The 13,851-nt window shown below is 38.5% G+C and overlaps 1 protein-coding gene across 1 annotated transcript in view; it reads right to left on the bottom strand.

Moving 5' to 3' along the window:
• Positions 1–13,851, bottom strand: part of PTPRB (protein tyrosine phosphatase receptor type B) — a 114,127-nt gene that overhangs the window by 70,192 nt on the left and 30,084 nt on the right. The window contains exons 6-7 of the mRNA XM_077775265.1: positions 1,324–1,599; positions 227–484 (exon numbers count right to left, since the gene is read on the bottom strand). Of these exons, the coding sequence (XP_077631391.1) occupies positions 227–484; positions 1,324–1,599 (534 nt within the window). The remainder of the gene's footprint in view (positions 1–226; positions 485–1,323; positions 1,600–13,851) is intronic.

Raw genomic sequence — 13,851 nt, 5'->3', positions numbered from 1 at the left:
TGGTTAACTTTGCTACTTCAGAATGCTGCCAAGGAGTCATCTAAATTTTAGAAAAAAAAGGGAATCCCTCTTTCTCTGAGTAGAAAAATGGGTACATCTTAAGGGCCTTCTGTAACATATGAATTTCCATTTGTCCCATATTATTCAAATAACTTTATAAGCCTTGGTTATTAAACATTTCCTTGATTTGAGCTTTATTCTTGTTCCGCTAGTTGGTGGAACTTACTTGTCCTGGCCAGTGTCCATCTGTAGTTTTGCAGCCCTGCAGCCTCAGTCACAATGGTGAGGTTATAGAGGTGGCCAGGTGTCAGTCCTTGGAAAGTGTAAGAAGTAGCATGTCTGTCCACGACACTGCCATGTACTCGGATCTCTTTATCCATGAGCATCAGCTGGTATCTTTCCACATTCCCAGAGCCATGGGACCAGGAAATCAAGAGAGAATTGGTTTTTGCTGAAATATTGATGTCTTTCACTGGGGATGGCACTGGGGACATAAAATGCGTTGCCAAAGGGTCATTCATAATTTCCTTATAGGTGCCATAGACACATTTAATTCGAAATCACACATTTATGAATGCTTCTCTGTACATCTAATTTGTGCTATAAGTAATGAGAACAGTACTCTTGAAATTTCACTGGAGCCTGGATTAATGCTCTTTTCAAAGTCCACACTAGAGCTACATCATAGTTTACCCACTTAGTAGGTATGAAAGTAATTTTTGCCAATGAAGCATGATATGGCATAGCAGCAAAGAGAAAAGAAAGGGAAGAACGATGGAAGATGAAAAACAGAAGGACAGCAAGAAAGCAGGAGAGAAAAGGAGAGGAGAAGGCATGGTGAGAAGGACGGTAGTTCACAGAAGGAGGTGGAGTGGGTCGTTGACATCGGGATGCGTGGGGCACGCAAACACTTGTTCCAGGCGTAGAAGTACGTAGGAAACATCATGACTTGATGTTATGAAAAGAATATACAAAGGATGAAAACACTTAAAAATCACGTTTTATTACAAACTGAGAAACCGAGGCAGAATATGCTGTGGCCTGAGATTTGAGTTAGAAAGGTCACTCGGAAACACCTACTTAGTTTTGGAGAAAATTCCAGTCCCAGAGAAGTTCCAGGACTTGTTCAAAATCAACCAGCGATCTAGCAGCACAGCCACATCTCCTTATTTTCAGTCTAGTCTACCCAACGTACTGCACAGCATTTGTCTGTCTGTCTATCTACTTATCCACCTACCTGTCACCTTTGGTCTGGGGGCATTCTTACTTTTATCCCTTCAATTTACTGTATTAAATACTCAACTAGCTGTAAACGGGTCTTACCTGTTGATCCATTGGTATAAACTGTAAGGGAACGTTTCTCTCCAGAAACAGCTGTGATGGCAATATTGTATTTATTACCAGCAGTGAGGTTAAAAAAAGTATGTTCATTCCATGGAGTACTTGCTTGAATTTGGGTCTCCTGTATCTTTTGGTTATTGTCAAACAACTCCACCTCATATCGGGTGACTTTTCCAGAAGAAGGAGTCCACCAAACATGCAAACTGGTTGAAGTAGTCTTCTCTTTATTGACTTCAAACTTAGCAGGAGGTAAAGGATCTGCGAGACAAAAACCCACAAAGAGAACATGGCTTAAAGACTTGTGCAAACGCCCATTAGTTGGCTGTCACACAGATTCACTGTCTGCTGCCCATGAAACAAACTGGCATTTTACTCCACTTTCAAACTTATCATTTCATTTTTAAAAAGAGACCCACTTACCTACTAGTCAGATAAACTCCTTTTTCTAATAAAACTTTTTTGTTAAGAAAATTCTGAGCTTAGAATTCCAAGAAAGGTTATATTCTCTTTGGCTTGCAAGTTTTGTTTTGTTTTTTTTAATGTTTATTTTTGAAGGAGAGAGAGACAGCACGAGCAGGGGAGGGGCAGAGAGAGAGGGAGACACAGATTCTGAAGCAGGCTCCAGGCTCTAAGCTGTCAGCACAGAGCCCAATGTGGGGCTCAAACTCACAAACCGTGAGATCATGACCTGAGTCAAAGTCCGACACTTAACTGACTGAGCCCCCAAGGTGCCGCTTGCAAGTTTTGCACTTTCCACACACTTACAAACATCCAGGCTATGCCTGAATAAATACCAAAAATCTTAACAGAAAATAGGTATTAGGAAATAATTTTGAAATTTGTACTCAACTTTTTGTTTTTTTGTTTGTTTGTTTGTCTACACAGTGCAAAGCCCGATGCAGGACTCAAACTCAAAAACCATGAGATAATGACCTGAGCTGAAATCAAGAGTCAGATGCTTAACCAACTGAGCCACCCAGGTGCCCCAGAATATTTCTTTTTTAGGTTGTGGATTCTGGAGGTTAAGTATACATAACTTTAGGTTGTTTTTGTTATATTTTTTAAAAAGTTAGTTATTTAGAGAAAGAGAGAGAGCGCATTTTCAAGCAGGGGAAGGGATCTGAGTTCTTCTTGGCTGAGATCTTGGTAAATCATATTTTACTCATGAAATAACTTCAGATTCTAGAATCTTCTTAGAACAGTATATGTGTTTTCTTGTGACTAACATTAATAACAAATAGGAACAAGGTGATCTTAGTCTATATCAACAAAGCATTTATGGCCAGACAGCTCAGAAGATGATCTATGGGTCACCTAGAGATACCACACATAAGCTAAATACAGCCTATGATCAGTCTAATGTCTTGTGTGTGTGTGTGTGTGTGTGTGTGTGTGTATTTTATGCTGTGATTTGTAGGAGGACATTGCACTGCAAAAAGCACGCAAGCCACCTAACATTTAATAATACAAGACCTAATAAAAATATAAATGTCCGCTGACAACAAAGCCACAGCAGCAGTCACCTAGGGAGCCCAAAGCACCAGTAGTGTGGTTGCACCCAAGCACAGCAGAGGTTCACCGTAAGAGTGTGGGCTCTGTAGGCTGGTGGCCTGGGCTGAGTCTGGTTCTCCTGTGTGGTGGCAACTGAAGAGTTGCTTTGGGCAATTCCTTAACCTCTCTGCGTCTCAGCTGCTTCATCTATGCAATGCTGATAATACTACTATCTTTTTGGCAAGATATTTATGAAGATTAAAAAAATTTTTTTAAGTTTATTTATTTATTTTGAGAGAGAGATAGTGTGAGTGGGGGAGGGGCAGAGAGCGGAAGAGAGAGAATCCCAAGCAGGTTCCTTGCTGTCACACAGAGCCCAGCATGGGGCCAAAACCCACAAAACCATGAGATCATGACCTGAGCCAAAACCAAGAGTTGGACGCTTAACTGACTAAGCCACCCAGGTGCCTCTATTTATGAAGATTAACTTGAGTGTTTTATATAGAGCACTTAGAACAGTGTCTGGCATATAGTAAGTATTCAGTGGTAGCTGCTGTTATTATTTCTATAAACAGGAGGAGATCTTGTCATGGAAGCAGGAAAACATAGCGCCAGAAAACATGGGCTTTGGAGTCAGACAGCACTTAGTTCAAGTCCTTGGTTCCCTCGTGTATCAGTCAGAAGACTTTGGACAAGTCATTGAACCCATCTGAGTCTCCACTTTCCCATTTGTCTGGGCAGAATAATAATACCTATATTCTCGGATGTTTTGAGGTGTAGACATTTTACCTGGCATAGAATGGTCACTCAGTATAAACTTACACTTGATCATAAAAAGTTTCCTCTGAATCATTGACAGAATGGAAGCAGAAGTGGAATACAATTTTTTTAAAACTAAACTAACAGCTTTATTTGCCTTTTTCATATAAAAAAACTTGATAAAATCTTACCAGTTAATTCCCATGACCTAACTTTCTAACCATTAAGATAAAATAAAAAATTCCCAAGATGATTCTAGTTTATAGGTTCTTGAGGAAAGCAGTAGCTTCCCTCCCCTGACCCCAGCAATATTATTTAAATTTTCTATCATACATAATGGTCTGTAATTAAGGACATCTTAATAAAAAGAATGAGCATAATTTCCCCTCACAGAAAGTTTTCTGCTGTCTGGCAAGAATAAGGCACTTCGCTACCATGAGATTCTAGTAGCCAACGAAACTCAAGAACAACCTTGTCATAGTCCATTGAGATGACACATTTTTGCTGAAGAGGCATTTTAAGGACAAGGATGAGAGGGACAGCTGCTTTCCAGTGATAGCTCAAAAGAGATCGATACTGTCATCTGTCTCCAAGCCAGATAAAGGTTAAAGACGATAATGGTGTGATCAGTATAATCTAAATGATATATAATCTGAAAAATATAAGCTATAGAAAATGAATTTTAAGGTTGCGTGCCTAGAGGGTGAAGTTCAGAAATGCAGGCTTTATCTAATCTCTCTGAGCCAGCAAACAAAACAGTCAATCCTTTGTACATCCGCTAGAACAAAGGAACAATGAGACTGGGAAGTGCCTGGGCTTCGAGAACCTGCACTGGAAACAAACACTTAAAACCCCATTTATACTGCGATAAAGTCCTGTGCTGGCACTAGTCCACTATTGCTCCAGATGCTGCAGAAGTTAAATAGTTTTCAGACTTCTTTTCAATCTAAGCCCGAGAAAAACTCTGCTGTATTAAAAAAAAATTGTTTTTCAATATTTTATTAGAAACGAATTAAGATACTTCCAAAAGGGGTGTCAGTTTCATATATATATATATATACACACACACACACATATATCCACATATATATGTAGATATATAAATGAATTTCATATATCTACATATATATGAATGCAAGAAAGACATTGTATTCTCTAATGCTAATTGAAAATTTAGTTATATGTTTGTAATCTTTTGATCATGTGACAGATTGTATTTAATCAGAAAACCCTACTTGACTTATGTAATTCATGCCGATGGCTACAGGTACCAGCGTACACATATGTGCATTTATAGTCTTTCTGGTCTTTCCATGTATCACTCTCCTATATACAGTAACAAGTGAAGTTTTATAAGCTACAAGACCTGTCAAAAACCACAGATCGATAATTTAATCTTAATCAATGTATCAAAATTTATCATTAGCTATAAATTTAAGACATCTTTGTTTGTACGTCTTAATTGCAGACAGACCTGCCAAATGTAGAGTTCTGTGATATTCATCTGCTACATTTGAATGAATCTACCAGGATCAGGGAACCCAATAATTTCTAAGTGGGCTTGGTGTCAACCCAGTTTTTCTGTCCTTAGAGGAAAAGATGAAGCTAAACTTCTGAACCAAGATGAATTCTGTGATTCCCTTTTTTAAAAGGGGGACTTAGGAAGAAGGAGAAACTCACATATTAAAAATGCAAGTAACAAGACCTCCCTAAAAATTATTTTGTATGGCCACTACAACATTATCTATTGATACAGGAGTTGCCAGGGTGTTTAGAACTTGGAATGATAATGTTTATTTTGTAAATAAATTCAACCTTATAATAAGAGCACAGGCAATCTCAGGTTTAGTACCAAAAGCTTTTCTTGAAGTCAAGAGAGTATCACAGTGTATCTAGTATCACAGGGTGTCTGTGTAAGATCTGGTAATTTACAATGTGCTTTCTCAGTTGGAGGTGAGGTGTTAAGTGACTCATTTATATCATATAGGCAACAAGTAGTACAGCTGAGGTTCTGGTACAGAACGGGTACACCTGGTTCCAAGTTCCTTCTGGCTGTCCCAGGGTGGGCGATGCCTTGATTGCATATTCAGTAAAATAAAAAAAAAAAAAACAATCAAACCAGATGTCTATGGAAAATAATAGGTAAACTTCCAGAATTTTCATTTGATGGCTTGAATATTGTAGGTGGGATAAAATGAATAAGAACACTAACCACACCTAAATCTAATTCTGTGGCTGTGAAAGTTATACTGATTTTTTTTGAAAAATAATTTTTCTTGATTGCTCCTTTTGTTTCCGTAATCTTACTGCTTTTACCTGGGATCCCATTGCCCTGTGTCTGAACTGCTCCCAGAGTTTCTTGGGTGCCTTCCCTATTTCCTGCCTTTCCTCTACTGTTGCCAAATAACCTCTCTGTATATCTTCCCCATCACCTTCCCCACCCTTGATATAGCACCAAGATTGCTTCAGGAGGTGAAGTCTAAGTTTCTCCATAGGGCCTCAGGGTCTCCTCTGATAGGACATCATTCGCCACGTCTCCACCTTCTCTTTTGCCATCCACTAACTCTAGACCAAGAGATCTATCTTTTTAGTAGTTGCAGGGTCCATTTCTGTATCTTCACAGAATTGGGATACTATTTTAGTTAAAAGCAGGGTGGCCAGGAGCCTGGAAGTTCCACTAATGTAACACTCTACATAAAATGCAATGAACACCACCTATTCACATAAAATCACTGGGAATTTTCTCATGGAAATCAAGATAAGGTGGGTGCAAAAAGCCACACACCATCCCTTCGTGTGGGCTTTTGAAAATGAGCAGAAGAATAAAATGAAAAAGCAATTGCTCACAATCTGCAGTTCATTACATACATTTATAGAGAGGTAATTCTCTCCCACCTTGTGATCATTGCTGTATGACAGCTGTCAGCTTTCTGACTTATTTTAGGATGATATACAATATTGTGATAACACATCAGAGCGATATGCATTTGATTTATCAACTTTACACACTAGATAAGAAGTTCAAGTAGTAACAACTCCAAGTTTTAACAACCTTTGAAAGGGCAATCAACACAGTGTTTGAGTTATTTGCATCATCGTTAACAGCAGTGTAGGATGCCGTGTTACTGTGAGGGCCATCATACTTGGCCCTCGGTACGTTAAGTGGTGGATGCTCCTCTGAGAGTCTACAGTCCCCTTGAACACTCAGGACATATGTGGAAAAGGTAAACAAAAGGTGAATTATTAGGGAGGGTGACTTTGATGTCAGACTAGACTTGGGTCCAAATCCCATCACTGTCACTTACAACTTTGACTAGGTAAGTTGTTTAAGCTCATTGATGCTCAGTTTCCTCATCTGTGAAAGAGAACAGCACCTACTTTACAGAGTTGTAGGTGTTCAGAGGTAATGGAAGTAAATGTTAGTGGTGAACTCTCAGTAAATGACAGTCGGTATTCATGTTACTGCTGTTCTTGCTGTGAAGAGTAACACAGGCCAGGGGCACCTGGATGGCTCAGTCAGTTAGGTGTCTGACTCTTGACTTTGGCTCAGGTCATGATCTCATGGTTCATGAGTTTGAGCCCCGCACTGGGCTCTGGGCTGACAGTGAAGAGCCTGTTTGGGATTCTCTCTGTCCCTCTCCGCCTCTCTCCTGCTTGCACACACATTCTCTCTCAAAATAAATAAATAAACTTAAAAAAACAATTAAAAATAATAATAGGGGCACCTCGGTGGCTCAGCTGGTTAAGCGTCTGACTTTGGCTCAGGTCATGATCTCATGGTTTGCGAGTTCGAGCCCCGCATCAGGCTCTGTGCTGACAGCTCAGAGCCTGGAGCCTGCTTCGGATTCTGTGTTTCCCTCTTTCTGTCCCTCCTCTGCTCGTGCTGTCTCTCTCTCTCAAAAAATGAGTAAATGTTAAAAAATTAAAAAAAAAAATAATGAAGAGTAACACAGGCAAGCAACAACACCCAATGTGAAAATGGAGACTGATATCCAAAGGCTAAGGGTCAGAGGTTGGCTTCATGAAGGAAATGAATTTGAGCAAGTTTGGAAGGTTAAAGTAGGACTTAGAAATCAGAGAGAAGAAAGGTGTTACAGAGGGAGAGAACAGATTAAGCTAAGGCATTCCTAGTGAGCACCAGAGAACCGTGTTCATGCTGACGGCGTGAGGGTGCCCTGACAACCGCTGGAGAGATAACACGGCCATCCAGTTGCTATCCCTCAGCAGCCCCACTCCAAGTTCTTGATATTAACAAGTGAGGCTTTCTCAATATTATCTAAAGTGCTATATAAATGCTGCATAAAGAGAATTCCCTTGGTCTCTCCTTCCAATCAGATTGCTGCCCAGAAGTCTCTCCTAGGTAGCAATTCATGAGCTATCGCTTCACGCACACCCCCAAACCCGGACATGTAGCTGCTAAGGAATTATTGTTAATGTTAGACATCTAAATAATATGTGGTTATGTTAGAAATAATTCTTTCAAAAATGCATACTAAAAGATGTATAAATGGAATCAAATGATGACTTGCATTTCATATGGGGTCGGGATGGGGGTGGAGATATAGATGAAATAAGATTGGCGATCAGTTGGTAACTATTGAAGGTAAGTGATGAGTACATGGTAGTTAATTATATAATCCCATTTACTTTTTTACATGTTTCAGTTTTTCCATAAAAAAGGAAGGAAAGCAAAGCCAAAACCAAAAATTACTGGCAATCTATATATAAACCTACCATGTTAACTTTAATTGCATATCATATGTTTAGGGACATATATTCATCTTCATTTCTGTACATTCATATACATTGAATGGGCTTGATTTCTTCTACAAAGTCAGAAAGGTGTCAGTATTATCCATTATCCCTCAGGGGTGTTCCAGAAAATTGATGTCTGGAAATGGAAGGTGAAAAAATGTTTCTTTGTTCTTCTCTTATTCTGTCTGAAAAATTAGATTTTATGCCTTTCTAGCTAACCTGAGAATGCCATGCCCACCAACAGACCAGTGGAGGGATGAAGTCAGTCTAATGGAAGAAGTTTCCTAAACACTCAAAAGAAGATTAAGTTCAGAGAACTAGTTTGGTTCATTCCATATTTATAACTCAGCTTGACCTTAGAATTCCTGAAATAAAGAGATGGCCAACGGCTGATTGCTAAATATTGAAACCCGTCACCAAAAGTTCCACACACTTGAAAATCAATAGCTGCTTATAATTTCTTCACACTAAAACACATTTAATCATGATTCCATCCTTGCATGGGCTATGCATACACAGATTTAAGGTATTTTGTAATATATTTTCTCTTCTTTAAAAGTTGACTTGAAAAGTTAGTAACAATATCATATGGTAATTTGAAAGAACTGATACCAACTTAAAAATTATATCCTTCCTGCAGAGAAGTAGAAGGAATTGGAATTGAGCCAGGAAACCAGAGTTCAAGTTCTGGACCTATTATATACTAGCTGTGTGATCTGTGGTTATTTAATTCTCATCAATATCAACCTCACCTCCAACCTTAAAGTAATAATAGTAAACATACTATGCACTTAGTATGTGACAAAAACTATTTTAGAATTTATGTACAAACCAAATAAAACCTCAAAATGACCCTATGAGGTAGGCATTCTTTTTATTAATATATCCATTTTATGAATTAGGAAAAAGTCCTGGAGAGGTTAGTAACTTGCTTGAGGCAACTTGACTAGGAAGTGATGGAGAAGGCTGCCTTTAAACTGAGGTCTCAACCATTATGCAACCTACGCCTTCACAATACTCCCTAAAAGTAAAATTAAGCAATATATGGTTAGTATAATATATATTTTATACTCTTAAAAATTTTTTTTTAATATTTATTTTTGAGAGAAAGACAGAGCATGAGCAGGGGAGGGGCAGAGAGAGAGAGGGAGACGCAGAATCCAAAGCAGGCTCCAGGCTTCAAGCTGTCAACATAAAGCCTGATGCGGGGCTCGAACTCATGAGCCGTGAGATCATGACCTGAGCCAAAGTTGGACACTTAACCATCTAAGCCACCCAACTGCCTCTAATATACATTTTATACTCTTACCTACTAAATAAAGTTAGTAAAAGTTTTTTACATACTATAAAAGCACAAGACAAATATTAGAGTATTATTTTCTTCCTGGGAAAGAAAATAAATATTCTTAGGTATTATAGATTTAGCCATGCATTGGGAGGAATGGTGCCAGAATCTTAATGCTGGTGAATAAAAGGAAAGCTATGTCAATAGCTCTTGAACTTCATTGTGCATTGATTCACTGTGATATTTGTTTAAAATCAGATACCTTAAGGGGCGCCTGGGTGGCTTAGTCGGTTAAGCGTCCGACTTTCGCTTAGGTCATGATCTCGCGGTTCGTGGGTTCGGGCCCCGCGTTGGGCTCTGTGCTGACTGCCAGCTCAGAGCCTGGAGCCTCTTTTGGAGGCTGTGACTCCCTCTCTCTCTGACCCTCCCCTGCTCATGCTGTCTCTCTCTCTCTCTCTCTCCCCTAGAAATAAATTAAAAAAAAAAAATTAAAAAAAAATCAGATACCCTAAGCTCCACTCCTCCTAACTTCCTTACCTGTGGGGTAGAAGCCAATAATAGATGTTTTTATAAGAAGCTCTGCAAAAGATTTTGATGCAAGTAGCTTATAGACATTATTGGTAAGTATTGACTGATGTTTAAAGCTCTGTAAGTGTATGGGCTGAATTGTGTCCCTCCAAAATTCAAGTGTTGAAGCCCCAACCCCGCCAGTACTTCAGAATGTGACTGTATTTGAATATAAGGCCTTTATCGAGGTAATTAAGTTAAAACGAGGTTGTTAGGGTGGGGGCGAATCCAATATAACTGGTGTCCTTAGAGAATATGGACACAGAACGAACATGTGAGGACACAGCAAAAAGGTGGGCACCTGCAAGCCTTAGAGAGTCCTCAGAAACAAAGCTGCTGACACCTGGGGCTGGGACTCTTAGCTTCCAGAATTGTGAGAAAATAGACTTCTGTTATTTAAGGCATTTGGTCTGGTATTTTGTCATAGAGTCCCTAGTAAACTAATACAGTAAGCAACATTTTGAAGTGAAAATAAATAGCTGCTATGGTGGTTTGGTAGTTAAATCTCCTGAAGCATTTTTTATTATTAAACACTCACATTAAAAGAGCTAATATTGGGGCGCCTGTGTGGCTCAGTTGGTTAAGTGGCCGACTTTGGCTCAGGTCATGATCTTGCGGGTTGGTGAGTTCGAGCCCCACGTGGAGCTCTGTGCTGACAGCTCAGAGTCTGGAGCCTGCTTCAGGTTCTGTGTCTCCCTCTGTCTCTGCCCTTCCCCTGCTCATGCTCTGTCTCTCAAAAATGAATAAACATAAAAAAAAATTAAAAGAGCTAATTTTTTTTTTACTCTTTGTTCTAGGCTGATTACTGAGTAGCTGAAACTGACTAACAAGAAGGCATGTGCTAGTAAGATATTCTTCCTATAAGTAAAGTTCTACTACCAGACTACTTCCCTGGGCTCTATAACTTCCCTATAACCCAATAGGTCATATTATTTAGTATATATACATTCTCCCACTGAAATATTCATTCATATCTATCTGTCTGTCTATCTATCTATCTATCTATCTATCTATCTATCTATGGATCCATTCATTCAACTATCCATTCGTTCATCCATCTATCCATCCATTTAATCAATATTTATTGAATACAATATGCTGGTTGCCATTTTAGATATTGAAAAACTACTNACAGCTCAGAGTCTGGAGCCTGCTTCAGGTTCTGTGTCTCCCTCTGTCTCTGCCCTTCCCCTGCTCATGCTCTGTCTCTCAAAAATGAATAAACATAAAAAAAAATTAAAAGAGCTAATTTTTTTTTTACTCTTTGTTCTAGGCTGATTACTGAGTAGCTGAAACTGACTAACAAGAAGGCATGTGCTAGTAAGATATTCTTCCTATAAGTAAAGTTCTACTACCAGACTACTTCCCTGGGCTCTATAACTTCCCTATAACCCAATAGGTCATATTATTTAGTATATATACATTCTCCCACTGAAATATTCATTCATATCTATCTGTCTATCTATCTATCTATCTATCTATCTATCTATCTATCTATCTATCTATCTATCTATGGATCCATTCATTCAACTATCCATTCGTTCATCCATCTATCCATCCATTTAATCAATATTTATTGAATACAATATGCTGGTTGCCATTTTAGATATTGAAAAACTACTTCTTATTTCTGGGAAGATAAAAGCCCCAAACAATTCTAAATGAAAACTCGAAAGTTTCATTTAAACAAACTCAAGTGCCCTTTGGATGCATTTAAGTACAGAAAGAAATGAGGTGGTCCAGGGGGATTCCAGTAAATTGGTATCTAAAAGGAAAGAAACTACAACTTAGTTTGGAGGGTTCTAAGAAGACTGGTTCAGCTTTGTCAAATCTTCCAGTATTTTAAGGGAACCCATAAATCTGGTATTTTTGTGAATTTGCCATTTTTAGTGCTGGTGAAATAATCTGGATTTTTCAAAAACATTACATGAGCCAAATGAAACAAATTCATTATTTAGACACTTAGACACCCCTAGCAGCTACTAGTTTGCAGCTCTCTGTTTAGGCTCCGAGGACACAGTGTTACAAAAGTGTTGGAGTTCTTCCATATCTGTTGCCTTCATTATTTGATTTCCAGTGAATTCACAACTAAACAATTTGGCTTTCAACTTCTTATGGCTGTTGCACCAACCATTTAATGACTAAAGAAACCCAAGAACTGCCTAATGTCTTTGCTATGATTATGAAAGTGTGGCTTCCACGAGGCAGGGCAAGGTCTTCGTCAGGAAAAGAAGTGATGAAGCTCTGTTCCCACCTTCATCATGACCTTCTCCCACGTCTGCACAAAACTTCAAGGGCTGGGACCACGTTTTGTCCATCACCCTTATAAGCGCACCAGTCACTATGTGGCATAATTCCCTGCAGGATCCACACTTGATAAATGTTGCTGAATCCACGGAGTTTCTTCAACTCTGACTTAAAATCTGCAGTGAAAACTGATTGTTGCTGACATAGTTCCCATTTAGTTAAAACTTTTTTATCTTTAAGGTCCTGTCTACATGACAATAAATTAGCTGTTTTAGGCAACTTCTCGAGAAAAACCATCAGACAAATCACACTTGGAAGGATACAGAGATCATCTAAGCAACTGTTGTATCTCTAGTCAAATCATGTCTTGTTCTTATTCTATTTTATACTAGACTGATGAGACAGGCAAAATGGAATAAGGAAAGACCAACACATTTTGAGTAACTTTTTTTGACTGAAGTTCTATTGCCTTCACATTATACTACTAGTTGGTCCTACTTTACTAATGGTAAAATACAATTTGTAGAGTTCATCTCTATAGTCTAGCAATTTAGAGAGCTACTAGTACTTTCTCTCAACTAAATGAAAAATCCACATGTACCCTTAAAATACAGAAAGCACCAATGACAAAAAACAAGTAACAAGCAACTAAAAAAAAATCCTTCCTGAAATATTTGGAAAATATCTGAAGTGAAAAATATTAATGTAAGTAAAGTGATATTTAAAGTGTGGAGAATCCTAAGCCTTCTACCATCATACAAATAAGTATGGGGGCAAATATTACATAAACATCACCTGCAAATTTCATTCGTCACATTTATCATGGAGCTCATAAAATTTGTAGTGAAACTATATTTGTGATACTGTAAAAAGTAACTCCTTAAGAAAAATGATGAAAGCCTGAATGCCAATGAAGTGTTTTTTTTTTTTAACTCAACACAGTCAATAAAATGGAAATATTTCTTACATTTCGCAAATGTCTTTGGACTTGGAGCACCTACATGCATAATCACACTTGGAGAGCATTCTAACTCGTAACACCCACAGTGAGTCTTTTTCCTTTTAAAACAAAAATCGTTCTGCCCCACTCAACAGACTCCTTAGCAAATGCAGTGTACACATCTGGAAGCTCTGTCATAAATGTCACAGTGTTCGCAGTCTGAATGTTCACAAAACCATCCTCACAAACTGAGCAACCAACTGGGTTTCTATGACTAAAAACCCAGTCCATTAACGTCTGTAAAATGATCTAATTATGTGGTTGATTTCAGTCTTTCTTTGATTCCAGATAAAAACATAACCAAATTTTCCATTTATGTTCCTGCGAATCTCGGAAATTATCTAGACATTTCATCTGAAGCAAGCCAAGTGATATAACTGGGTATTCTTAATTTTTCTGCGAAAAA

The sequence above is a fragment of the Crocuta crocuta genome, unplaced genomic scaffold, assembly GCF_008692635.1.
Source record: "Crocuta crocuta isolate KB4526 unplaced genomic scaffold, BGI_CrCroc_1.0 scaffold97, whole genome shotgun sequence".
In the NCBI taxonomy this organism is placed as follows: Eukaryota; Metazoa; Chordata; class Mammalia; order Carnivora; family Hyaenidae; genus Crocuta; species Crocuta crocuta.
Note: the sequence above shows the minus strand (reverse complement) of the source record. Positions and strands in the feature narration are given on the sequence as shown.